The following is a 27,469-nucleotide window of genomic DNA, read 5'->3' as shown; positions in this document are numbered from 1 at the left end:
CACTGATTTCGGATTGGTACCCCAGTTGCAGAGTTAAGTACACCCCTAGAAAAAATAGTGTCCCTGAAATAAAATATTTAATTGCCCCGGCCATTTTGTATTATTTGTATTACCTCGGTGGTACCGCCATGAGGATCATATATCAGTTTGACTGTCGAGCGACATTTCTTAAATGTGCCCTCTGCTGTGTGTCCATATAAGAGCCTGAACATTGCCAACCCTAATGGGGACTGATTGGAAATATTCAGCAATTATACATGAAATTCCAATGCGAGGTTCACAATATTTGAGGATATGTAATGAGAAATACAAGAGGCTTTACTTGATGTACCACTCAAGACAAATTTATTGAGACTGAGTTTTCCCCAATTCTGGTATTGCGAGACGATCTTCCCATGATTTGTGCCGATTTTCTTCTACCTCAGGTAGCGGAAACCCTATTGGGGACACACATAGGCCAGGATGAGCTTGATCTCGTTATGGATGATGACGGGCTCGGGATGCAAGTTGTCCGGGAGACGGTGGGCCGCCGTCATTTCCCAGGCGTCCAAAATAACGACAGGCAACCCCGCCATGAGACGACGCATGATCTGGTCGAGCTGACGGTTGAGCCAATCGGACTGGTCGGGCGAGTGGTAGCTGGTGTTGGCCGACTTGAAGATGACCAGCGTGCCGGGGGCTCGATTCAGCAGGCGGACGACCGCGGCGCGAATGCCGCGCATGCGAGCGATGTAGAGAGACACTGGGAACCCCGTGAAGTGAGCCCATAAGCTGATCCCCACCACCGTGTCCTTTCCACCTAGGTTGTAGGACACAGACACGGACACGAGGACATGAGAACACGGACACACACACAGCAACGCAGACAGAAGGGCTTTTCCCAGATGTTTGTGTTCTTAGTGGAGTGGCTATTGTTGCCCTTGTTATTGAAGCGCGAGGTTGACTAATGAGCCTAAAAACCTCGTTTTCCAAATCGCTGGAATTTGCAGCTTGTCAGCCACCGCGTTAAAATATCACTGCATAGTTAGCATAGGTCACAGTGGTTTTGCCCATCTTGTACGGTTAAGCAACGACAGCCGCTTTGCAGTTCGGTTTTTCAGCTCTGCTCCATTTTATAGCGCAACCAAATGCAAATGTAGGTATTGTTAATTTTTACATTCAGAAGAACATGCTGCTACGAGGTAGTGTACTAGAATATTCGATTATTATAAACTATTCAGCTTTTCTGTTGGCTGTTGTAAGTCCCATTACTTATTCGCACAGAGAGAAATTCGCACAGACAAGCACACGGACGGGGACACACACGGGTAGAAGCTCGACAGTGACGACGGTGGAAGCTCTAGAGCCACCGGCTGGATCGGCTCAGATGTGTGGTGGAAAAGGGCCATAAAATGCCACGTCTAGTTGTGGGAGAGTGAGGAGCATGGGGGGCTGTCTCAGAGGGGCCTCCTGACCGGGGAGGCCGTCGATCTCGTTGGCCACGTAGTGGATGGCGGCCACGGGCCCGCGCTGTGTGAGGAAGGGGAGGCCCTGCGTGCGGTAAAGCAGGAACGACTTGGTAGCCACGCTCGCCGACATGAGTGGGCCCAGCAGCGTGGGCGCGTTGATGTCGATGAACTTCATGTCTGAGAAGGGCAGGCATGTCATATTTATTTTGCACAGCGCCGTTCACAGAAAACATGTACAATTAAAAACAATAGAACACCACACAATATCACTACTTTCACAAGACAATAAAATAATCAAAGGCCAGTAAATAAAAAGTAGTTTTGAGATTGAAAATACCAAGGGTATCCGAGTCTATGATAGCCTGAGATAATTCCACTGTCGTGGAGTGGAGGAACAATGGTCCGTCACCCAAGCAGAGAAGTTTTGTATTAGGGACCACCACCGTGCGAGTGCATAACAGGAAAGCAGATCTCTTGGGTACGATGAAGCCAAGTCACTCAGGGCCTTGTACGTTCGAAACATAATCTGTGGGACACTCGAGGACACCAAGCGATGGCAAATATAAAGCCACCCATCGATACAAACTTCTTTCTATTGTAGCAGAAAGATCTAAGCCAGCCAATAGCAATTTCCTAAAATACATCCATGGTTCTTCAGGCCATCTCAAAGAACGTCATAGTTAACAATATCAAATCAGTGCCGAGGTTCAAAAGACCAAAAATAGATAATGAACAAAAATCAGCAGCCATCAATAAATCATGAACAACCGTGCTGTACAGTAACCTGAAGCCTGCTTTGTAGAGGGTTAATGACCGCATTCGTCCCTGGATGGTGTTTCATTGAAATGCCACAATATGCTTCAATACTGTTTCTGGAAAAGGAGATTAGAAAGAGGCCAAAATAACACAGCTGGTCAGGGTCCACATTCTGTCTTCATCAATAGTTTGATCGTCGCTGTTTTAAAAGTGGTTTCAATTTTTAAGCCTAAATGGGCATTCATAGTGTTCGTCACAAATTGTATGTGAATAAACGAGGTAGAAGTATAAAAGGAACATTATCTAAGGAACATGTTGTGGGTATCATCATGGAGCAGCCTGTACAACTTGTTACTGAAACCCGGATAGATTTAGAAGTAGCATATGACAAGGCTGCAGTTTAGATGAAGTGAATGACTCATCCATAATAATTTTGTAAAAAGAAATCAGGTGTGTCATTATGGTACTCCGCTGATGTTACAGTGACTTCATTCCAATACTCTTTAACGCAACGTTAGTGTGGCGATCGCCGTGTTTGACCATTGCAGAAAAAGTATTTTCATTGAAGCTTCAAACTTGTGGGATAGCACGGCGTACAGCCTAGTTGGGCGTCTACTAGAGAAGAGCAGTCTGTTCTTGATTTGTTACATACCACAATACATTTTGCAAATCTCCAGTAACGATGGTACATCTCTAAACAAGGGTCCTCACGCCTGTGCTTGACGCCACGAGGACACGGATACGAGCCAGTGAGGAAGTCTGGGGCTGTCGACCAATCCTTGGAGGAGACAGTGGCGGGGGGGGGGGCAATCAGGAAGCCCAAGCTGCCCAGCTGTTTGCATGTTCACCACAATTACGTGTCGTTAATGCAGACAGGTTTCTTTGAATAAGGATTCTTTTTGGTGTTTTAACATCTTGAAACCTTTTTTTGCCAGAAAGGGTAAAACCTATTGTTATATTATGCAGGTAGGGAGTTCGTGCTGGAATACCCACGTGTGTGGCACTTGATCAGTGCTATACAATTGGCGTGTTCTCACTACTCAGGTGCCTTCTCATAATAAGGCTTTGTTAGCTGTATTAGCTTAGTTGTAGTGAGGCTACGTCGCGTGTGTGACCATTTCACTGCAGTAATTCATTTTAGGAAGCCGAGACGCACGCCGCATGTGCGGACTGTATAACACCAGTACTTAATATTTAGATATTGATATGCACGTCCAGGGTGGGTGCGATTGCAAGCCGCTTGAGAAGTGTAGAGAGGCTGGGTGGGCATGACTGCTACTGTTGCCAGAAGTTCGTGCCACCAACAGCCTCCAGGAGAACGTAATGGGGTATCGATACTTTCTAAGGAGGTTCCTGCTAGATTTAAATCTTTTGACAATTCCATTAATGAGCATGTGGCATTTGACATCAGAGTGGATCCCTGTCTTGTCTCCCACTCGTCTTTTCCACTGGCCTTGTGTAGCCGTCCCACCCTGTCCCTCTCCACCAATGAATCGTGACGAGGGGGACAGGTGGGATAAATAGAAACAAATAAGGTTCGGAGACGATGAGTAATTACTCTGCGTTGTGTTCTGTCCTCCAGAGAAGTGGGTCACACCACAACAGCTGAGCACCAGGGGTTTGTGAAACGGTAAATATTTATTTCAAAGTGTTCTTTCGAGGAGCGTGTGGATGCCTGAAATAATGACCAGACACTCCCCATCACTCTCCACGTCACACAATATCTCAGCTCAGTGACTCACCACAGAGTCCATCCCAAATCTAAATTGGGGACGTGTCCTGTGCTCCAAATAGTCGAGACCAGGGGTCGGGAACCTTTTTGACTGGGAGAGCCATAAAAGCCAAATATTTCTAAATATATTTCATTGAGAGCCATATAGTATTTTTAACGTATAATAAATTAAATGTCTTACTTTTAATGCGACTTCTGGTGCTGCATGGTTTTGCTGATGGCCTTGTAGTCTGGTTCATACGTGGTGAGGTTGAGCTTGATGCAGGCGTTGAGGCTTCCATCAGTTAAACGTGAGCGTAGGTTGGTCTTAATGTTCCTCATATGCGAGAATGACTGCTCACATGCATATGTAGAGCCAAACATGGTCAATATGGCAATACTCACACGCTGCATTGTGTGGTATGTCACAGGAAGCTCGTTCCAAGTTTTAAGAATCAGCTGGTCATTGGTTCTTTACCCTTCTATCTGGCAACAAAACTGACACCTTTTTGCAAGGAGTCATGTTTGCATAGACCGCAATACCTGCAGTCATAATACAAACAAAAGAACATAACTCTGATAATGTGCACTGTCCTTGAAGTTGATTGGTCCACACCCGAGACAGCTTTCCTTCGAGCCTAGTCTCATATGGGTTGGACCAGATGACGCGTGCGCCTTTTGGCGTCATCTGGTCCAACCCATATGAGACTAGGCTCGAAGGAAAGCTGTCTCGGGTGTGGACCAATCAACTTCAAGGACAGTGCACATTATCAGAGTTATGTTCTTTTGTTTGTATTATGACTGCAGGTATTGCGGTCTATGCAAACATGACTCCTTGCAAAAAGGTGTCAGTTTTGTTGCCAGATAGAAGGGTAAAGAACCAATTATCATATTTTTACTGGCAAATGAGGTCCCCATAGTAGTAATCAGCTGGTCTTCAGGTTGAATATTTTTCATTTCTGTCCACTTGTGTTCCCGCGCCAGCTCTGCTCGCTGTCGCGCAAGACTTTCCAACTCTCGATTAAGTGACTTGAACTTACTCATCCACATGTCTGATGCCTTCAGGTCAGCAACTTCCAGCTCAAAGTCTCCGATAGAGACCCCGGGGATGCATGTCAGGTCGACTTTGTCCACTGCACACTCATGTGGATGAGTGATGAACTTGAAAAGACCAGTGCGCGCACGAAATTCTCCAAAACGTGCTTTGAATGACTGCAGGAGATTGGACGTAAAGCCAGCTAGCTGCTGGAGATCCAGATGTTGAGTGGAGTCACTTGCTAAGCATGCATCTCTAAATTGTCGCAGTCTTTCAAAGTGCAGAAGACGACCTGTTTCAATGTCCCTGAGAAAGACTTCCAGCTTGCTTTCAAATGCAAACACTGCTTGTTGAAGGGATGAGATTGTATTTCCAATACCTTGCATTTTCACAATGAGCTGGTTCAGATGGCCAGTTATGTCCACGAGATAGTGAAACTGCAGGAGCCAGTCAGTGTTGTCTAGTTCAGGATGCTTGACGCCTTTCATTTCAAGAAAAGTCCGGATTTCACTCAGGCAAGCTGCAAAACGGCTGAGCACCTTCCCCCTTGACAACCAACGCACGTTGCTGTGTTAAAGCCGACCGGGATAATGATTCCCAACTTCTTCTAACAGAGCTTTAAACTGGCGATCATTTAAAGCTCGGGCAACAATAAAGTTGACCACTCGAATGACCAGCGACATCACCTCACCAGGCCTCCTGGTGCAGGATGCAATGAAACTTAGGATGGCTCTCTTTTCATGTTCACGGAGAAGCGCTACAAATCATTTGTTCTTCCCCAACATACAGGGTGCACCATCAGTACAGACAGAAATAAGTTTATCCATCGGTAGTTTTTTTTCTTTAGCAAACTCCATGAAAGACGTGAATAAATCCTCTCCTCTTGTTGTCCCTTTCATTGGCAAAACAGCCAAGCTTTCCTCACGCAGTGTGTAACCTGCAGCATACCTGGCAATTAAACTGAACTGAGATAGATGGCTAACGTCTGTTGACTCATCTAACGCGAGAGAAAAGTATGTCCCGGCGTTTATGTCCTTAATTTGTGTTTCCTCGACTTGATTTGCCATCATGATGCTACGATCGTGAACAGTTCTTGCTGACAGAGGCATGTCTTTTATTCGTTTGATTATCTTGTCTTTATTTGGGAAGTTATCAAACAGTTCATTGGCCACATCAATCATGAATGTTTTGGCATACTCGCCATCTGTGAATGGCTTTCCATTCTTTACTATTGCCAAAGCACCCGCAAAGCTAGCGGAATTCCCGTCACCTTGCTTGGTCCACACACGTAGTTGCTGCTGACTCGTCTGCACTCTCCGCTGTAGCTCTTCGCATGCCTTTTTCCTGCTGTCCCCCGCTGGATATTTCGATGCAAATGAAGCATGGTGCGTATCGAAGTGCCGCTTTATATTTGACCGTTTAATCGATGCAATTTTATCATTGCATATTAGATCCTGCTCTCTCCACAAATGCAAATTCCTCTGTCCACGCAGCCTGGAATGCACGGTAATCATCGTCTTTTTTTCTTTTCGCCATCTTTTCCGTTAGAAGGGTTGAAGCGGATAAACTAGTTGGCTATTTGATCAAATGGATGTCTTCACCTTTACAATGACCCGTGACATGCGAGCCATTGGTTCCCGACCCGACCCACGGGTCACGGGACCCGTGACCCGTGAAATTTATCTTCAAAACTAATTTCTGTTTACTTTAAAATGACACTATTATTAAGCAATATCACAAGTATTTTTAAATCAGTTCCAAACTGATTTATTTTTATTTATTTTTTCAACTCAAAATTGTCTGGGAGCCATATGCCGTCACCGGAAGAGCCATAAATGGCTCGCGAGCCATAGGTTCCCGACCACTGGTCTAGACACTGCTGGACGTGGCCTGCTGTGCACGTGAGGCTTTGGGTCCTGTCTCTGTTCATCATTGCCTTCAAATATAATTAAAAAAATGCACGAGGCGCTCCGTAGTAATTACAGCAACACGCAGCAGAGTATAGAATCATACGTGTGTAGAGACTCGAACGATAAACTACGAGGGGCCATGATGACGCCAAAAGGCACACAACTGCACTGTCTTTGAGTTGTGTGCCTTTTGGCGTCATCTGGTCCAACATCATGTGAGACTAGGCTCTAAGAAAAGCTTTTCGGGTGTTGACCAATCAATTTAAAGGACAGTGCATACATTATCAGAGTTGTGTTTTTTTTTGCATTCCGACCGCAGGTATTGTGGTCAATGCAAACATGACTCCTTGTAAAAAGAGGTGTCAGTTTTGTTGCCAGATAAAAGGGTAAAAAACCAATGATCATATTTTGCTACTGACAAAGGAGGTTCCAATGGTGTATACGAGGCGCCACTTTTTATTCATACAGAACAATCTAGGTGCGGGCTTCGTTGTTGATATTGAAGCGGCACTTTTCCTTGAACGTCCCCTCTCCTTGTGCTCTGCTCTTTTATATCTTTCCAGTGCCCTTTCTCGAATGTTCCCTCACTGTTTTTCCCGTAGCCAATCCCAATCCTCCTCTAACAGATCCAAAATGTTGCCTCTGGGTTCCACTCTTTTTCCGGCTTATTCTCATTCAAACCCTTTCTTTCAATCACTTCAAAAGCCTGCCTCCCGACCAATCCCTGTGGAGGCCTCTATCCGCCAATCGGAGACCTTAGTCTATATTTTGACTTTAAACTTTCGTGACTGCAGGAATTCATATTCTTGGTTCTTTCAGTAAAGTCACGTAGAGAAAAAAAAATTTTATCTAAAAATAAAAAAGTAAAAAAAAATAAAAAGTTATAAATGTAAAATAAGAAGAGCAAAAAACAAAAAACTCACAATAAAAATAGTAAAATAAAACTTACAAATTATAATAATAAATTGAAAATTATAAAAGCATAAAACTCCCGACGTTTAGATCGCAACACAAGCGGTCTTCATCAGGCGGAGAGAAAAGAGGGGGCAAGCCTCCGAATGCAACTGCTTATAAGGGTTTCCAAAGTGAGTGGGCGGGGGACGAGAGCTGCGCAAGCAGCACGGGCGGGGCAGCCAGTCAGCCAGCGAGAATGCAGGAGCAGAACAATGGGGGAGTTGGGAGGAGGAGAGCTTGTGCAGCTGGTCTATCTTTGAATAACCGTTAGGCTGCACATTGACTTTGGCTTATTTTCGGTCCATACACATGTGATTCAATACGGGTAAGCTCACACCAGCTAGATTTGCTTTCCCAAAAGCTAGATTCAAGTGCCTTGTTTTGGTCTGGCTCGTATCGAGAGGGTGCGATACTGGCTTGGCCCGGCAATACCAGTGGAAATGGGGTATTGAAGGCCACCGTTGATATAGATCATATAAAGCACTCTCAGCCGGTGGAACAATAGATGGTGATCTACACTATGGGGACCTCATTTGCCAGTAAAAATATGATAATTGGTTCTTTACCCTTCTATCTGGCAACAAAACTGACACCTTTTTGCAAGGAGTCATGTTTGCATAGACCGCAATACCTGCAGTCATAATACAAACAAAAGAACATAACTCTGATAATGTGCACTGTCCCTGAAGTTGATTGGTCCACACCCGAGACAGCTTTCCTTCGAGCCTAGTCTCATATGGGTTGGACCAGATGACGCCAAAAGGCGCACAACTCAAGGACAATGCATCATCAGAGTATGAGAGCTCGGGGCAAGCATCTACACTATGGGGACCTCATTTGCCAGTAAAAATATGATAATTGGTTCTTTACCCTTCTATCTGGCAACAAAACTGACACCTTTTTGCAAGGAGTCATGTTTGCATAGACCGCAATACCTGCAGTCATAATACAAACAAAAGAACATAACTCTGATAATGTGCACTGTCCCTGAAGTTGATTGGTCCACACCCGAGACAGCTTTCCTTCGAGCCTAGTCTCATATGGGTTGGACCAGATGACGCCAAAAGGCGCACAACTCAAGGACAATGCACCATCAGAGTATGAGAGCTCGGGGCAAGCATCTACACTATGGGGACCTCATTTGCCAGTAAAAATATGATAATTGGTTCTTTACCCTTCTATCTGGCAACAAAACTGACACCTTTTTGCAAGGAGTCATGTTTGCATAGACCGCAATACCTGCAGTCATAATACAAACAAAAGAACATAACTCTGATAATGTGCATATTTTTACTGGCAAATGAGGTCCCCATAGTGTAGATGCTTGCCCCGAGCTCTCATACTCTGATGGTGCATTGTCCTTGAGTTGTGCGCCTTTTGGCGTCATCTGGTCCAACCCATATGAGACTAGGCTCGAAGGAAAGCTGTCTCGGGTGTGGACCAATCAACTTCAGGGACAGTGCACATTATCAGAGTTATGTTCTTTTGTTTGTATTATGACTGCAGGTATTGCGGTCTATGCAAACATGACTCCTTGCAAAAAGGTGTCAGTTTTGTTGCCAGATAGAAGGGTAAAGAACCAATTATCATATTTTTACTGGCAAATGAGGTCCCCATAGTGTAGATGCTTGCCCCGAGCTCTCATACTCTGATGGTGCATTGTCCTTGAGTTGTGCGCCTTTTGGCGTAATCTGGTCCAACCCATATGAGACTAGGCTCGAAGGAAAGCTGTCTCGGGTGTGGACCAATCAACTTCAGGGACAGTGCACATTATCAGAGTTATGTTCTTTTGTTTGTATTGACTGCAGGTATTGCGGTCTATGCAAACATGACTCCTTGCAAAAAGGTGTCAGTTTTGTTGCCAGATAGAAGGGTAAAGAACCAATTATAACAATAGATGGTGAGTTCCATTTACCTGGCACGTTAGCGGTGAGGTGCAGGAACCACTGGCGAATGGTGGAGTCCCCGTACATGTAAAACCTCTTGCCGCTTAGGCAATTGGCCAGGTCTTGAAGGGCTGGGAAGGGCCGAGCCTTGCAGGACAGCGACACCCACTCATCGTTGAGGTAGAAGCCGCTCGGGGAGGGCACGGGGTGGCCCGGCACACATGGTCCAAGGGCATTTGCTAGGACGGACACGCATGCACATCCAATATCATGTCTACAATAAGTTAAGATAAATTATATCGTAGACAAACGTATGACAAACTTACGGAATTGTTACGATCTTACCATGATACCATCATTTACTTTTACATCCAATCTGTTTTCTTTTTCCATGTTTATGGTCATGTTAAAGTCTGCTGAATTTATGAGATTATCTTCAGAGCATTTTTTATACTCTGGCCACTCTAAACAGGGGTGGCCACACACGGGATCGGTGTAGCTCAGGTTGTGTGAGATGTGAAGTGTGAGTGCTCAGCACTTACTGAGGTTTTGCGATGATGGGGACGGCTGCACCTCAATCTGGCTTGGATCTCCAATGATTCTCACCTTGGATACGTTGCTGCATCACCCAGGAACAACGCACAGAAGAATGGGTAAATAATGGACCACACAGAAGGGAAGCCACATCAGCAGGTAAAATGCAAGCAAATAAATCACTGTGTAGTGAAGATTAGTCTTGTCTGTAAATGATAAAACCCATCACAGCAGGAGAACACAAAATAGTCGAAAACACTATGCACTCAAGATTGGGCTCGTCAGTAATGCAAACTCATTCTCTTCTCTACTAATGCTCTGAAGTCACCCAACAGTAATCGTCATTTTGATGCTACAACCAACGTGAATATGTAGGTGAGGATTGTCAAACAGGGGGGGGGGGGAATCCCAGCTCTTACTTGCTGAAGAACCGGTTCTCCTGCTTTGTGAGAATGTTTCTGTGTCCTCCGAGTGAGTGAAATCGCAGGGTGTCACAGGGCAATTTCCTGGGCTTCTTGCAGAACCACATGTGTCCCGTAGCCGCGTATCTGAACTCGCACATCTTGGACTTAATCATTAAGTGCGGCACCGCGTTGCACTCGGTGGCCTCGCCTCTCGCTCCTTCCTTCTCGAAGTAGCCGGTGAAGTAGATCTTGTTGGGCGCCGAGTCGCGCAGGCGGCTGACGATGTGCACGGCCTCACTGGAGTGAACCAGCTTGATGTCCACGAGGGCCTCGCCTGGCCACGGCAGCACGACGCTCGCCGTGTACGAGCCGTTGTCGTGGTCCAGCACCGAGCCGAATGCTCCCGCCCGGAGCGTGTCTGAGTAGACTTTGATGCGAAAGTAGTCTCCGCCGTGCCGCTTGTCCCTGCCGTGGTGGTCTCGGGCCTGCACGGTGAGGTGCAGCGTGTCACCCACCGTGAAGTTGCGTGTCCCACCCAGCAGCCGGTAGCTTGTGGCCGCGGGGCTGGTGGATGACTCAAAGTCGAAGGAGGGCGTGGCAGGCAGGCTTGGCCACCAGAGGAATTGTCGCAGGTCGTCCATCTCAATGTCGTGTGGCTCTGGAGTGGAGCTTCCGAGGCTTGGTTCAGGCCTTACTTGACGGGGAGGTTTATGTGAGGGAGGGAGGATGAGGGACACCTGGGGAGGTACAAAGAGGAAATTTATGACGTAGGATCATGCAGCCCAGAGGGGCAGGATGTCGGTGTCATGGTGTCAACTTCTGCTTGGGGGGTGGCGACACGTTTATGGCAACCTGTGATATACCGCATCCTAAAGACAATTCAATGTGGCAGGTGTGAAATAACCATTTCAAATCACCTTCAGGACTTACGGTGACTTCATGCATGAGTAAGCAGCGCTCAAATGGACGTCCCTGACCCTTTCGTTGATATCAACTCAGCATACTATGTTTCGATGATTTTCATATTAGTCTGTGGATTGATTGTATTATTTTGACTCATATTCCCAAGGGGGGTTCCCGATTCGTGGACATTATTACTCCTACGAGGCTAACTCGAACTTTTGGCCTCAGGCCTATCCCAACCAACTGAAGCTTCCGCCTGTGGCTTGTCTACCCCATACTCCACGTGTTTAATGGCAAAACGAGCCCCAGGCAATAAGTCTGAGGCCTCCTCTTCGCTTTCAAGAAGAGACCAGGAACCCTTCCTGGAGATGATGGTCTTGCCGAAGCTCGTACACCAGGAACATATTTCCTTCTGTGTAATGTTTCACATATGCGTTCTTTAAAAAAAGAGATGTTTTGTGCAACTTTTAAACTAGCAAAACACGTGGGGATTTCAGATTATTTTGCAGTGTAATACTGTACTGTACGCGCATATCACGTACCACAGAAAATCCCTTTCCTATCCAGCTGTTAGTTTTGAACGTATAAGATGTAAATTAATACATTAACACGAACAGCACCGCAGTGGACTTGCTTTTATAGCTTTATTTTGATGATTTCGAAAACGTTTGGTTTTTCCATGTTTGTTTGTTGAAGTACAGAGTTAGCCTGATAAGTTTAATCTAAATCGTCTCATGGTTGTTATTGTTTGAATTGCATCCCACTGGGATATTTGCACACAGCGTTGATATACGGTGTTTGTTCTGGAAGACTTTGCTGTTTTTTCCTGGATTTTTCTGTTTCGCGTAGTCACTTTAAGATGTTTGTTCTTTGTTCATGTTTTTGTTTGTTTCGGTTGCACCCGAGTCAAGAGCCGCATGGGTCACAGGGCTATCTAACCTATAAACGTCACTTTTTGTCTGTCCGTCTGTCCCTCTGCGTACGCTCGCTTTCGAGGGATTTGGCGCTCGGGCCGTGGGGTTTAGGAAGAAAAATTTTTGCAGGTGGGCACGCCCCCGGCCCCGCGGTGAACTTAGGCATTTCCGATTTTTCGTCCGTCGCCTTTACATCGGTCCGATTATCGATTTTGTGTGATTTATCTTTATTTATTTATTTACTATTGCCGACCGCCGCTGACCACGGCGGTTGCCCCTGGCAACGGCCAGCAACGCCGTCGCTGCGGGGTGGACGCCATTTTTATTCCCGTAAAAAATATGCACACGCATTAACACGCGACGCTGAGGTAAATACATCAAAGTTTCACTTCCCCCCCACCCCAATGTGTGCACTTACTATTATAGGGTCGGTAGATAATAAAATTATAGCGATTAGACAGTATTTTTGTAGCGCGGGGGGGGGGGGGGGGGTGGGGGTAGCGGTCCAGCCCCTAGCCTCGGCCGGGTGGGCGATCTAGGCGAGGCCGGAGGCTCTGTACGGTACTAGGCCTCGACACCCCACACGTGTCAGGCGAAGACTGTGTGCTATAAACTCGATATACCCAGCGTTGCCCGGGGGGAAAATACATTTAAAATCTTCTGAAAACTTTAAAACATTACATACCAATGAAAATACAACTGTGTAATTACTTTTAAACCCGACGCGCCAAGAATCGATTCTCTGAATCGCGCAAAGGAATCGATGGTTGTAGATTCATTTAGAATCGCCCTGTTCCCGTTTAAAATAAGTTGATTATAGAGTCGATATAAACTGCTACGAATGGGAAATATCCGGCGTTGACCGGGGCAAAAATATTATTAAAAACTTCTGAAAACTTTCAAACAAAACATACCAATGAAAATAAAACTCTGTAATTAAAAATGTAGCCCAAGCGCGAAAAGAAGCTATTCTTTGCAATCGTTGCGAAGGAATCAAGGGTTGTAGATTACTTTAGAATCGCCCTACTGTATTCCCTTTTTAACAAACTGCGTGTCGCAGACACACACATTCACACAAAACGGGAATAGGGTGAGTGGTGGTGGTGAGGGTAAGTGGTTAGGGTGAGTAGTGAGGGTGAGTGGTGAGGGTGAGTGGTGAAGGTGAGGGTGAGTGGTGATTGGTGAGGGTGTGATTGGTGAGGATGAGTGGTGAGTGGTCAGGGTGATGGTGAGTGGTGAGCGGTGAGGGTGAGTGGTTAGGGTGAGTGGTTAGGGTGAGTAGTGAGGGGGAGTGGTGAGCGTGAGTGGTGAGCGTGACTGCTGAGTGGTTAGGGTGAGTGGTGAGGGAGAGTGGTGAGGGAGAGTGGTGAGGGAGAGTGGTGAGGGAGAGTGGTGCGGGTGAGTGGTGAGGGTGAATGGTGAGGGTGAGTGGTGAGGGTGAGTAGTGAGCGGTAAGGGTGAGTGGTAAGTGGTGAGGGTGAGTGGTGATTGTTGAGGGTGTGATTGGTGAGGATGAGTGGTGAGTAGTGAGGGTGAGTGGTGAGGGTGAGTGGTGAGGGTGAGTGGTGAAGGTGAGTGGTGAGTGCTGAGGGTGAGTGGAGAGGGTGAGTGGTGAGGATGAGTGGTGAAGGTGAGTGGTTAAGGTGAGGGTGAGTGGTGAGGGAGAGTGGTGAGGGAGAGTGGTGGGGGTGAGGGTGAGGATGGTTGGTGATGGTGAGTGGTGAGCGTGAGTGGTGAGGGAAAGGGGTGAATGGTGAGGGTGAGTGGTGAGGGTGAGTAGTGGCGGTGAGGGTGAGTAGTAAGTGGTGAGGGTGAGTAGTGACGGTGATTAGTGAGTAGTGAGGGTGAGTGGTGAGGAGTGAGGAAGAGTGGTGAGGAAGAGTGGTGAGGGTGAGTGGTGAGCGTGAGTGGTGAGGGAGAGGGGTGAGCGTGAGTGGTGAGGGTGAGTGGTGAGGGTGAGTGGTGAGTGGTGAAAGTGAGTGTTGAGGGTGAGTGGTGGTGGCGAGGGTGAGTGGTGAGGATGAGTGGTGGTGGTGAGGGCGAGGATGATTGGTGAGGGTGAGCGTGAGTGTTGAGGGAGAAGGGTGAGTGGTGAGGGTGAGTGGTGAGCGTGAGTGGTGAGGTTGAGTGGTGAGGGTTAGTGGAGAGTGGTGAGTGGTGATTGGTCAGTGGTGATTGGTCAGGATGAATGGTGAGTAGTGAGGGTGAGGTTGAGTGGTGAGGTTGAGTGGTGAGGGTGATTGGTGAGGGTGTGATTGGTGAGGATGAGTGTTGAGTGGTCAAGGGTGAGGGTGAGTGGTGAGCGGTGAGGGTGAGTGAGGGTTAGTGAGGGTGAGTGGTTAGGGTGAGTAGTGAGGGTGAGTGGTGAGCGTGAGTGGTGAGCGTGAGTGGTGAGTGGTGAGGGTGAGTGGTGAGGGAGAGTGGTGAGGGAGAGTGGTGAGGGTGAGTGGTGAGGGTCAATGGTGAGGGTGAGTAGTGAGGGTTAGTAGTGAGTGTTGAGGGTGAGTGGTAAGTGGTGAGGGTGAGTGGTGATTGTTGAGGGTGTGATTGGTGAGGATGAGTGGTGAGTTGTGAGGGTGAGTGGTGAGGGTGAATCGTGAGGGTGAGTGGTGAGGGTGAGTGGCAGTTGTGAGTGGTGATTAGTGAGGGGTGAGTGGTGAGGGTGAGCGTGAGTGGTGAGTGGTGAGGGTGAGTGGTGAGGGTGAGTGGTGAGGGTGAGTGGTGATTGGTGACGGTGTGATTGGTGAGGATGAGTGGTGAGTGGTCAGGGTGAGTGGTGAGGGTGAGTGGTGAGCGGTGAGGGTGAGTGGTTGTTGTGAGGTTGAGTGGTGAGGGTGAGTGGTGAGGGTGAGTGGTGGTTGTGACGGTGAGTGGTGATTGGTGAGGGTGTGATTGGTGAGGATGAGTGGTGAGTGGTCAGGGTGAGGGTGAGTGGTGAGCGGTGAGGGTGAGTGGTTAGGGTGAGTAGTGAGGGTGAGTGGTGAGCGTGAGTGGTGAGCGTGACTGGTGAGTGGTGAGGGAGAGTGGTGAGGGAGAGTGGTGAGGGTGAGTGGTGAGGGTCAATGGTGAGGGTGAGTAGTGAGTGGTGAGTAGTGAGTGGTGAGGGTGAGTGGTAAGTGGTGAGGGTGAGTGGTGATTGTGGAGGGTGTGATTGGTGAAGATGAGTGCTGAGTTGTGAGGGTGAGTGGTGAGGGTGAATCGTGAGGGTGAGTGGTGAGGGTGAGTGGCAGTTGTGAGTGGTGATTAGCAGAGGTGTGGACTCGAGTCATGTGACTTGGACTCGAGTCAGACTCGAGTCATGAATTTGATGACTTCAGACTCGACTTGGACTTGCATAACAATGACTTTGTCCCACCTCTGGTGATTAGTGAGGGGTGAGTGGTGAGGGTGAGCGTGAGTGGTGAGTGGTGAGGGTGAGTGGTGAGGGTGAGTGGTGAGGGTGAGTGGTGATTGGTGAGGGTGTGATTGGTGAGGGTGTGATTGGTGAGGATGAGTGGTGAGTGGTCAGGGTGAGTGGTGAGGGTTAGTGGTGAGCGGTGAGGGTGAGTGGTTGTTGTGAGGGGTGAGGGTGAGTGGTGAGGGTGAGTGGCAGTTGTGAGTGGTGATGGGTGAGTGGTGAGTGGTGAGAGAGTGGTTAGTTTTGAGGATGAGTGGTGAGGGTGAGTGGTGAGGTTGAGTGGTGAGGGTTAGTGGAGAGTGGTGGGTGGTGATTGGTCAGTGGTGATTGGTCAGGATGAATGGTGAGTATTGAGGGTGAGGTTGAGTGGTGAGGTTGAGTGGTGAGGGTGAGTGGTGAGGGTGAGTCGTGGTTGTGACGGTGAGTGGTGAGTGATGAGGGTGCGTGGTGAGGGTGAGTGGTGAGGCTGAGTGGTGAGTGGTGAGGGAGAGTGGTGAGGGTGAGTGGTGATTGGTGAGGGTGTGATTGGTGAGGATGAGTGGTGAGTGGTCAGGGTGAGTGGTGAGGGTGAGTGGTGAGGGTGATTGGTGAGCGGTGAGGGTGAGTGGTTGTTGTGAGGGTGAGTGGTGAGGGTGAGTGGTGAGGGTGAGTGGCAGTTGTGAGTGGTGATGGGTGAGTGGTGAGCGGTGAGGGGTGAGTGGTGAGTGGTGAGGGTGAGTGGTGAGGGTGAGTGCTCAGTGGTGAGGGTGAGTGGTGAGAGAGTGGTTAGTTTTGAGGGTGAGTGGTGAGGGTGAGTGGTGAGGTTGAGTGGTGAGGGTTAGTGGAGAGTGGTGGGTGGTGATTGGTCAGTGGTGATTGTTCAGGATGAATGGTGAGTAGTGAGGGTGAGGTTGAGTAGTGAGGGTGAGTGGTGAGGGTGAGTCGTGGTTGTGACGGTGAGTGGTGAATGGTGAGGGTGAATGGTGAGAGTGAGTGGTGAGTGGTGAGGGAGAGTGGTGAGGGTGAGTGGTGATGGTGAGAGGTGAGTGGTGAGGGTGAGTGGTGACGAAGAGTGGTGAGGTTGAGTGGTGAGTAGTAAGGGTGAGTGGTGATGGTGAGGGTTAGTGGTGAGGTTGAGTGGTAAGGGTGAGTGGTGAGGGTTAGTGGTGAGGGTGAGTGGTCAGGGTGAGTGGTGAGGGTGATTGCTGAGGGTGAGTGGTGAGCGGTGAGGGTGAGTGGTTGTTGTGAGGGTGAGTGGTGAGGGTGAGTGGCAGTTGTGAGTGGTGATGGGTGAGTGGTGAGCGGTGAGGGGTGAGTGGTGAGTGGTGAGGGTGAGTGGTGAGGGTGAGTGCTGAGGGGTGAGGGTGAGTGGTGAGAGAGTGGTTAGTTTTGAGGGTGAGTGGTGAGGGTGAGTGGTGAGGTTGAGTGGTGAGGGTTAGTGGAGAGTGGTGGGTGGTAATTGGTCAGTGGTGATTGGTCAGGATGAATGGTGAGTAGTGAGGGTGAGGTTGAGTGGTGAGGGTGAGTAGTGAGGGTGAGTGGTGAGTGGTGAGGGTGAGTGGTGAGGCTGAATGGTCAGGGTGAATGGTGAGAGTGAGTGGTGAGGGTGAGTGGTGAGGGAGATTGGCGAGGGAGATTGGTGAGGGAGATTGGTGAGTTGTGAGGGTGAATGGTGAGGGTGAGTAGTGAGTGGGAGTGGTGAGTGGTGAGGATGAGTGGTGAGGGTGAGTTGTGAGTGGTGAGTGGTGAAACGTATTGTCAAAGCCCACCGGGCTTTGACAATATATCTGTGTATATATGTAACGTTATTAAGAAATATATTTTCACCCGGGCAACGCCGGGTACTTCTGCTAGTACCTAATAAAAGAAACTGACCTGAAACTGAAACGTGAAGGAATGACTCAAATGCACACGTTTTCTCATTGAAAATAGGTACATTTCAAAATATCAATGTCCTGGTTACAAAAGCAAAGTTTGTGGGGCATAATAGCCATTTTCTGTACTTTTGAGGGATAAACAATTAGGAAAAAACACTTACTACCCAGGAACAAAAAATAAATACATTTGTTACGAAGTATTATTAATAGAGTGGATGATTAACTTTGCTTTTGTGTCCTGGTCAAAAAGGCAAAGTTTGTGGGGAATAATAGCCATTTTCTGTACTTTTGAGGCATAAGCAATTAGGAAAGAACACGTACTACCCAAGAACAACAAAGTACTCATTTATGTTACACAGTGAATTATCAATCACCCTGACTCACAGCGAGATGTACCTGGGTTCGACACACGACTCGGGCGCCTCTCCGAGTGGAGTTTGTAAGTTCTCCCCCAGGTCTGCATGGGTTTACTCCGGTTCTCTGGTTTCCACACATTAATTAAAACTTAAAGTATACATCTTCTTGGTTCTTTCGGTAAAGTCACGTAGAAGGGAAATAATAAAATGTATACTGAAGTATCACCTGTAAATTACTGAACTGGGATTACACACGGCCAGAGTGGCGCCACGGTGGCTATGAGATGTTAACTCTCTCGCCTGGTATGAAGGAGGTCGTGGGTTCGATCCCAACCCTGACACCCGCTGCATGTTTGGGGTTTGCGTGTTTACTCTTCCCGTGCTAGCGTGGATTTTTCTCCGCATCCTCTGGTTTTCCCTTGCATATTAAGAATCAACATTACGTGTTTAGAGGATTTGGCTGCGATAAATTTCGACGTGATGAGCCACATCGTTGGGCTATCATTTGTGGACAAGTCGCTTCTGAAAAAGAGTTACATAGCTCAGTGGCCCTTACCCGGTAAAATAAAAAATAGTTTTACATCGCCCCGTACTGATAAATCTTGGCAGAACCCTCTTAACAAGAGTCTTGTGACTCAGGGCGACTTTCCTGGGTAAACGAGTGGAATAATAACGTGAGATAAGCATCGGTAATCGCAATAAATCGTGAACCACACAGGACTGGAGAGGGGTTAGGGGCGTAGTGATGATACAGAAAGGTGAGGTGGATGAGGAGGAGTAGGTGGAGTTCTCACGTTTATCACGAAGAAGACGAGGGCGCTGAGAGCGAGGAGCGAGATGAGAAGCCACGACCTGAAGATCCGAGATGGAGGAAGACTCTTCGAGTCCATCTTCATCATTCAGCCCCGAGGAGGGAGACGCGGGGACTGCCCGTGCTTCGTCGCAACCTCAATCACTCTCCTCCCCCTCCTCCTCCTCCCCCTCCTCCTCCCCCTCCTCCTCCTCCCCCTCCTCCTCCTCCCCCTCCTCCTCCTCCCCCTCCTCCTCCTCCCCCTCCTCCTCCTCCCCCTCCTCCTCCTCCCCCTCCTCCTCCTCCCCTCCTCCCCCTCCTCCTCCCCCTCCTCCTCCTCCCCCTCCTCCTCCTCCCCCTCCTCCTCCTCCTCCCCCCTCCTCCTCCTCCCCCTCCTCCTCCTCCCCCTCCTCCTCCCCCTCCCTCTGTCCCTACACCTGCTACTCCTCGTGCATCTGTGGGGGTCGCTAGCCCCCGAGATCCCTCCCGCCTGCATCCCCTATTCGTTTACGTTACCCCACCTCCCTATTACCCGCTACGGTTTCGCCGGCATTCGAACGCGACACCCCTACTATTTACAGCCTCGCGCCGCGCTCCCACGCTGCGAGCATACGTGCGCACATCATCGTCAATCAAACGCCGTGCTCGCAGTATAGCCCTGTGCGGCACGTTACCAATGCGCATCCGTATTATACACGTAGTGAACGTGCGCGCATACACGCATACAGCTCCACACGCGATACGCACTCTTGCGCCGCTCTGCGCAGCGCTCGCCGCCTGCTGGCCGCTTACGTTATGAGCGCGCACCTGGGGGACGCCGATTACGCACGCACGCCCACACACACGCCGCTCCGCGCACTCCAACTCAACTCACGTTATACTCGCGCACCTGTATCACACACGGAGTGAACACACGCGACACCCACTCTCGCACCGCTCTGCGCAGCGCTCCCCCGAGGCGAGCCGCAGCACCACAGAATCACTGCGTACCCACGCGCAACCCGCGCGCTCAGCTCCGCGCAGCGCTCACTCACGTGGCGAACCACTGTGCACACAGCGCACCCACACGCTCACACTGCACGACAAGATCACGCGAGACCACGCTTCGCTATTAATGATTTATTACCTGATAACTAATGTTGAATTAGTGAGTCGACGAGGCTGGCCTATTCCACTAAACCGGCACCTATTCCCTATTTATCGGCTATGATTCTAATTCACTTTCTTACTCACTGTTAAGTGTCCACGGCGGTCCGCTGATCCTTGTGTTAACCGCGTGCCTCGGTGCGTCGCACGGACGTCCGGGTCGCTGGCTCGAGCTGCGTCTGGTCGCCTGGCGCTGGAGTAAGAGAGCGATTTCCCCTCTGCGCTCCTCTATTTATCCTCCCTACCTCCAAAGGGGATGCTGCGCTGAACAATGGGCTCGTGCACCCCAAGCCCGCGCACGGCAGTCCCCAGGCGCTGTTGATATGCTAATCAGTGAGCGACGTTGGCGGCGTACATCCTAATTACTCCCTTACCCTTCCTAACAATGGGGCCTGCGCGCTCAAGCGCAATTATCCCAACCCCCCATGACTATGCGCAACAGCCCCTGTGACCCCGCTATTCATGCTGTCTCGTGCCTCCCCTGCTTGCCCCGTCGACTCGTGGGGGTGTGTGTGGGGGGAAATGCGCCTCAACCGCGGTGGCCGAATGCCCCACGCCGCGACCACACCATATTAAGGCCGGCAGCAGCGCCGCGGTACCACGTAGCACGGGGGAGGTCATCCAATTCCCTGATCGCCGGAAACCGTGAGAATTAATCCCGATAAGGGTCTCTCGGATAAAAACCGGTCAATCAGGTAACCTTCCCTTCCAGCTCTATGGGGGGGGGGGGGGGGGTGCGTGCGGGTGTGTGCTTATGTGGGGCGGGTGATGGGGGACAGTGCGGTGGGGGAAGCCGGGCGGCTCCCTGGCTTGGCAGAGCGGCCCCGTCGCTGTGGCACCACATAGCCCCCCGGGGTGCCAGTCCCCGTCCCGGGTTGACTTGAGCACCTCGCCTGGGTTGCCCCCACGAGGTATCGCCGCGGGGTCCGCGGGATTCGCCCGGCCCTTGTGGCTGGCCTCGGGGGTGGCGGCTCCGTCTCCTGGGGCTCCGGCGGTGGTCTCTTCCTCCATTCCAACAGCTCCCCTCGGCCTCTGGCACCTGCGGGCTGGGGAACAAACTCAGAAGCGGTGGGGTTTAAGGGTCGCCGTCCTCGTCGCCCCCGGCCCCGCCCGGGGCCCCTCGGAGCCCGGGGCTCCGTGGGGCCCATATACTGCGCGAGGCCCCCGGGCACGGGGGATGCGGGTACTCCGGGATTTTGGGGCCTTCGGGTGACGGGGTTCTCTCTCGCCGGGGCCGCTTTCCACGGTTTTAAGCGGCGGACATTGACCACCGTCTCTCGACCCCTCTCCCCGCCATCAATTAGTACCGTCCAGGGGGAGATCTGTCGCACCACGGTCCAGGGTCCCCGCCAGTAGGTCGTCAGTTTCCCCACCTGCCCGGCCCCGACGCGAGGGGTGTGTAGCCACACCTTAGCACCTGTCAGGAATAAGGGGGGTTCCATGCGGGGTCGGGTGCCCTGTTCCTGCCGCCGATGCGCGGCTGTTTCTTCTTGCGGGTATGCTCGGCCTCGGGCTTCTCGTAGGGTCTCCAACAGGTGTTCCACGGGGCGGCTTCCCTCCTCCGGCTGGGGGGAAGGGACGCCGAATAGCAGATCTGCGGGTAAACGAGACTCACGGCCGAACATCATTAAAAACGGGGTTTGTCCCGTCGACGTGTGTACGGTGGTGGCGTAGGCGAAAAGGGCGTAGGGGAGGTGTTCATCCCAATCCCGTTGATTTGCGGCCGCCATACGTTTGAGTTTCCCCGATAAGGTCTGATTCATGCGCTCCACCATCCCGTTCGCCTGGGGGTGGTACGCTGTGGTTCGGTCCTTCTGGATTCCGAACTCTCGGCACAGTGCCTGGAACAACTCGGCCTCGAACTCGCTACCCTGGTCGGTGAGGACTCGTTCTGGGATCCCGTGCTTAAGTACGTAGTGTTCCACAAATGCCCGGGCCACCACCAAGGCCGTTTTATCAGGGATGGCCACTGCCACGGGGTAGCGGGTGAAATACTCTACTGCGACTAGGATATATCGGTTGCCTCGATGGGATCGCGGGAATGGCCCCTGTAGGTCGATCCCGACCAGCTGATTCGTGCGGCTGACGCGGAACGGCCTTAGGGGTACCTGGTATCGTGCCGGTTTCGGCCCGCACTGCTGACAGGCGCGGCAGCCCTGTACCCAGGCCGCCACGTCTTGTGCCAATTTGGGCCAGAGATACTGGCGACGCAGGGTCTCTCGAGTACGTCGTTCCCCATCGTGGCCCCCGAGTGGGTGGTCATGCACCAGCCGTAGCAGCTGGGGTCGCACCTGGGCAGGAACACAGATGCACCCCGGCTGGCCGGCCTCGGTTAACTCCCGTACCACTCCGTTCCGCACACACAACCGGGCATACAAACCGCTCCAGGGTCCTGGTAGGGCGCTCTTTTCCTCCCGCAGTGCCGCCTCCACTGCCGCCAGATCCGGATCTCGCTGCTGGGTCTGTCTCAGCTGCTCGTCGTTTAGGCCCGGGAAGGCGCAGCCGACGTCCTCCTGGATCCGTCCAATCGGGTCCCGAGCCGCGGGTCCCGCGCTTGCCGGGCGGTCGACGGGATCCTCAGTGCCACCTGTGAGGGTTTCCGTGGCGCACACTGCACTCTCTCTCGCTGGGGGGGGGTCAGTGGCCGCGGCCTCTCGGGGGTCCGTTGCCTGCCGGCAGCGTCCCCCCGTGAAACACGGGCAGGCTTCCTCCGCCCTCGTCTCGGCGTACACCGTGGGTCGCCTCGACAAGGCGTCCGCGTTTGCATGCGTCCGGCCAGCCCGATACTCGATTTGCAGGTTGTACTCCTGCAACTGCGCCAACCACCGGGCCATCTGCCCCCGCGGCTCCTTGAATGTAAGAAGAAACTGCAGAGCATAATGGTCAGTGCGTACGCGACATCTCCTGCCGTACAAATACGGCCGGAACTGTTTGCATGCGAAAATCACGGCGTACAACTCTTGGCGGGTCACGCAATAGTTCAGCTCGGCCCCACTCAAGGTCCGGCTGGCGTACGCGATGACTCGTTCCGTCCCATCCTGTACCTGTGACAACACCGCGCCCAGCCCGCTGCTGCAGGCGTCGGTGTCCAAAATAAAATCGGTGGTAAAATCGGGGAAAGCGAGGGTGGGGGCGTGGGTGAGGTGGTCTTTGAGAGTGGTGAAGGCCGTCTGGCAGGCCCCCGTCCACTGATAGGGGTGCTTAGGGGAGGTGAGTTGGGTGAGGGGGCGTGCAATCTCGCTGAATCCCTTTACAAATCGACGATAATAGGTGGCGAGCCCCAAAAATGATCTGATCTCCGTCAGATTCCTTGGCCGTGGCCACTCCACTACGGCGCGTACCTTCTCCGGATCGGTGCGCACGCCTGCCTCGCTGACGCGATGCCCGAGGTACCCCACCTCGCGTTGTGCGATGTAACACTTACGTGGCTTGAGCTTGAGATGAGCCGCTCGCAGTCGCTGGAACACCTCTCGAAGCCTGGACCAATGCTCAGACAAAGATCTACTGAACACTATCACATCGTCCAAGTAAATCAGGCACTGTTCCCATTGCAAACCCCGCATCACCAACTCCATCAACCGCTGGAACGTCGCGGGCGCGTTAGTGAGTCCGAACGGCAACACTCGAAACTCAAACAGGCCCATCGGGGTGGTGAATGCTGTTTTTGGCCGATCCTCCTCCGTCATCTCCACCTGCCAGTAACCGGACGCCAGATCGAGGGTGGAAAAATACCGCGCTCCTGCGAGACTGTCGAAGGTGTCGTCGATGCGGGGTATGGGGAAGGCATCGCCGAGCGTGACTGCATTTAGTTTACGGTAATCGACGCAGAACCGGGTTGACCCATCCTTTTTCGTTACTAGTACCACTGGGGCTGACCAGGGGCTCGCCGAGGGCTGAATTATGTTATCGCGAAGCATGTCCCCAACTGCCTCTTTGATTTGGGCGCGTTCGGGTGCGCCCACTCGGTACGCAGGGAGCTTGATGGGTCGGGCTGCACCGGTGTCAATTTGGTGCTTAACAAGATCGGTCCGACCCACGTCCGAGTCGTGTTCACTGAATACGTCGGCATACTCCCGCAGTAACTCGCGCAACCGATCGCCCTCTCCCTTAGGTAAATCCGCCCATGGTACATGTAACGCGTCGAGCAGGGGAACGACCTCGGCTCGGGGAGTCGGGCCGACTCGCCAGGCCAGGTCCTGCTCACCCTCAGGACGACCGGGGTCCTCAGCCCAGAGTGCGAACACCGAGTCGTTAGAGTGGCGTGCGTGCAGGGGGTGTACTGTGGCTATCGGGGTGCGCCGTCGCAGTATCGCTGGGGTATTGTGGGGGTTAAACATCCGCATAAACAATCGGTCCCCATCTGCGTTTACCAACGTGGCGGATCCCACAACCCCATACCGTTTTGCCAACTCCGGGTGAGGAGTTAGCATTACCTCCCCTGATGGTCGGAGCGCGGGGTCGGTGGGGGATGTTGCCACCGGCACCAGCATCTCGGTGAGCGGGCCGATGGTGACTGCCTTCGCCAGGATAGCGGCCACAGGTGCAAAGCGGCGGCGCGTTGGTTCTCGTCCCAGGAATGGTATCCGCTCGCCGTTGCTCTCCATGGTGGCGCATCGCTGGCGGGGTTGCACGTTGAGTCCCAACCGTTCTAGGAGGTCGGTGCCTGCGATACACTCGTGACACAACGCACTCGACACGTAGAACTCCTGCGTGCACACCTGGCTGCCTATGCGGACCTCTAGGGTGGCTCTCCCCAGCAGCCCCATTCCGGCTCCGCTCGCCGTGTGCAGCGCGCGGTCCGGTGCCTGCAGGTGACGCACGTCGACCCCGATCGCGCTGCAGTGCGCTGCGCTCACGAGCGAGGCCACCGCCCCCGTGTCCAGCAGGATTCGGGTACGCACTCCGTTTACCTCCCCTTCCACCAGCGACGTGGCCCCCGTGATCCCCGCCACCAGCTCCCGCAGCCAGTCGCCAGGAGTCACCGTTGCTGTGGGCGTTGTTGCTGGAACCTGTGTGGAGATCACTCGCTCGCCATTATTCTCACAGCTTGTTTGTGTCGGGGCTACGTGGATTTCACCCCCCGGTGGTCCCCTCTCTAGGGGGGCCTTAGTGTTTGACCTTAGCTCTTGTCTAGCTCGGGCGACCTGAGGACAGTCCCTCACTAGATGCCCTCGGCGATCGCACATATAACATGCCCGGGGAGGGGTGGCGGCTCCGTAGCGGGTCCCCAGTCCGCTCCCTCTCCCAGTACGCAGTTGTCCCAAATCGGACTCTAATTGGGACACCCTCCCGGCTAGTCCCCCTACTGTCGAGCGTAGTTCACCCATCTCAGACTGGAGGGTCTTCATATTTTTATTTGCGTCCTCGCGTACCTGGTTTACCTTGTCGTCTATCTGGGTTACCTGGCCGGAGACATCCTTTATACCCGTTTGTATACCGGCAACCCATCCCGGGGTTGTCTCGCGGGACACTGGAGGCTCTCTTTCCCGGCCCCTTACCCTCCTCGCGAGCTCCTGTTCCTCCTCCTCGTCTTCCGAGAGCAGGCTCGCAATGGCGCGCTCTCGTCCCAGCCCCCGGAGCTGCGCGCGTTCGCTGTGAATTCTTTCACACTTACGTGCGCGCTCGACAAGGGCGTTAAAGGGAAGACGTGGGCAGCTCATGTCTGGCTGCCACCACGCCGTGCGAGACAGGTACCGCTGGATTTTCTCGGCGGCCAGTTCCTCAATAACATCAGTTGCGTACCCCGGGCGTGCGATCTTTGTTAACTCGCGCACATCCTCGGCGTAATCACGTAGATCTTCGCCAGGTTGGCGCCGGCGCGCCTCTAAGGCCGATTTTGCTTCCTCCTCGTCACGCGTGCCAAACCGCTGATCGAGTCGGCGCATCAGCTCCTCTAGCTGTGTCTGTGCGCTCGCGGGTAACGCTTCTACAAAATCGGCTGCCCGCCCATCAAGATTCATATTAAGTTGACGTACTGCCTGCGCGTCCGTCCACCCATTAATTTCCTTGGCCCCTAAAAGATTGCGGGCGAATGCCTTCCACGAAGGGGCCCCCCGGCCGGTAAATATTAGTCTTATTTTAGCGTGAGGTAACGCGGGGGTCCATCCCACTTCTGACACCAATTTGTGGGGGTCGCTAGCCCCCGAGATCCCTCCCGCCTGCATCCCCTATTCGTTTACGTTACCCCACCTCCCTATTACCCGCTACGGTTTCGCCGGCATTCGAACGCGACACCCCTACTATTTACAGCCTCGCGCCGCGCTCCCACGCTGCGAGCATACGTGCGCACATCATCGTCAATCAAACGCCGTGCTCGCAGTATAGCCCTGTGCGGCACGTTACCAATGCGCATCCGTATTATACACGTAGTGAACGTGCGCGCATACACGCATACAGCTCCACACGCGATACGCACTCTTGCGCCGCTCTGCGCAGCGCTCGCCGCCTGCTGGCCGCTTACGTTATGAGCGCGCACCTGGGGGACGCCGATTACGCACGCACGCCCACACACACGCCGCTCCGCGCACTCCAACTCAACTCACGTTATACTCGCGCACCTGTATCACACACGGAGTGAACACACGCGACACCCACTCTCGCACCGCTCTGCGCAGCGCTCCCCCGAGGCGAGCCGCAGCACCACAGAATCACTGCGTACCCACGCGCAACCCGCGCGCTCAGCTCCGCGCAGCGCTCACTCACGTGGCGAACCACTGTGCACACAGCGCACCCACACGCTCACACTGCACGACAAGATCACGCGAGACCACGCTTCGCTATTAATGATTTATTACCTGATAACTAATGTTGAATTAGTGAGTCGACGAGGCTGGCCTATTCCACTAAACCGGCACCTATTCCCTATTTATCGGCTATGATTCTAATTCACTTTCTTACTCACTGTTAAGTGTCCACGGCGGTCCGCTGATCCTTGTGTTAACCGCGTGCCTCGGTGCGTCGCACGGACGTCCGGGTCGCTGGCTCGAGCTGCGTCTGGTCGCCTGGCGCTGGAGTAAGAGAGCGATTTCCCCTCTGCGCTCCTCTATTTATCCTCCCTACCTCCAAAGGGGATGCTGCGCTGAACAATGGGCTCGTGCACCCCAAGCCCGCGCACGGCAGTCCCCAGGCGCTGTTGATATGCTAATCAGTGAGCGACGTTGGCGGCGTACATCCTAATTACTCCCTTACCCTTCCTAACAATGGGGCCTGCGCGCTCAAGCGCAATTATCCCAACCCCCCATGACTATGCGCAACAGCCCCTGTGACCCCGCTATTCATGCTGTCTCGTGCCTCCCCTGCTTGCCCCGTCGACTCGTGGGGGTGTGTGTGGGGGGAAATGCGCCTCAACCGCGGTGGCCGAATGCCCCACGCCGCGACCACACCATATTAAGGCCGGCAGCAGCGCCGCGGTACCACGTAGCACGGGGGAGGTCATCCAATTCCCTGATCGCCGGAAACCGTGAGAATT

At 52.2% G+C, this 27,469-nt stretch overlaps 1 protein-coding gene across 1 annotated transcript; it reads right to left on the bottom strand.

Moving 5' to 3' along the window:
* Positions 1-289: 289 nt before the first annotated feature.
* Positions 290-19,008, bottom strand: LOC133342236 (NXPE family member 3-like). Its single transcript, XM_061551256.1, has 6 exons — positions 18,860-19,008; positions 10,655-11,376; positions 10,244-10,320; positions 9,731-9,940; positions 1,455-1,625; positions 290-799 (listed from the first exon to the last, which is right to left on the bottom strand). The coding sequence occupies exons 1-6, from the start codon at positions 18,962-18,964 to the stop codon at positions 438-440; spliced, it is 1,647 nt and encodes a 548-aa protein (XP_061407240.1). The 5' UTR covers positions 18,965-19,008; the 3' UTR covers positions 290-437.
* Between the last annotated feature and the right edge of the window lie 8,461 nt (positions 19,009-27,469).

The sequence above is a fragment of the Lethenteron reissneri genome, chromosome 2, assembly GCF_015708825.2.
Source record: "Lethenteron reissneri isolate LAM-NWPU_2019-01 chromosome 2, ASM1570882v1, whole genome shotgun sequence".
NCBI lineage: Eukaryota > Metazoa > Chordata > Hyperoartia > Petromyzontiformes > Petromyzontidae > Lethenteron > Lethenteron reissneri.
This window is presented reverse-complemented; position numbering and strand designations above follow the sequence as displayed.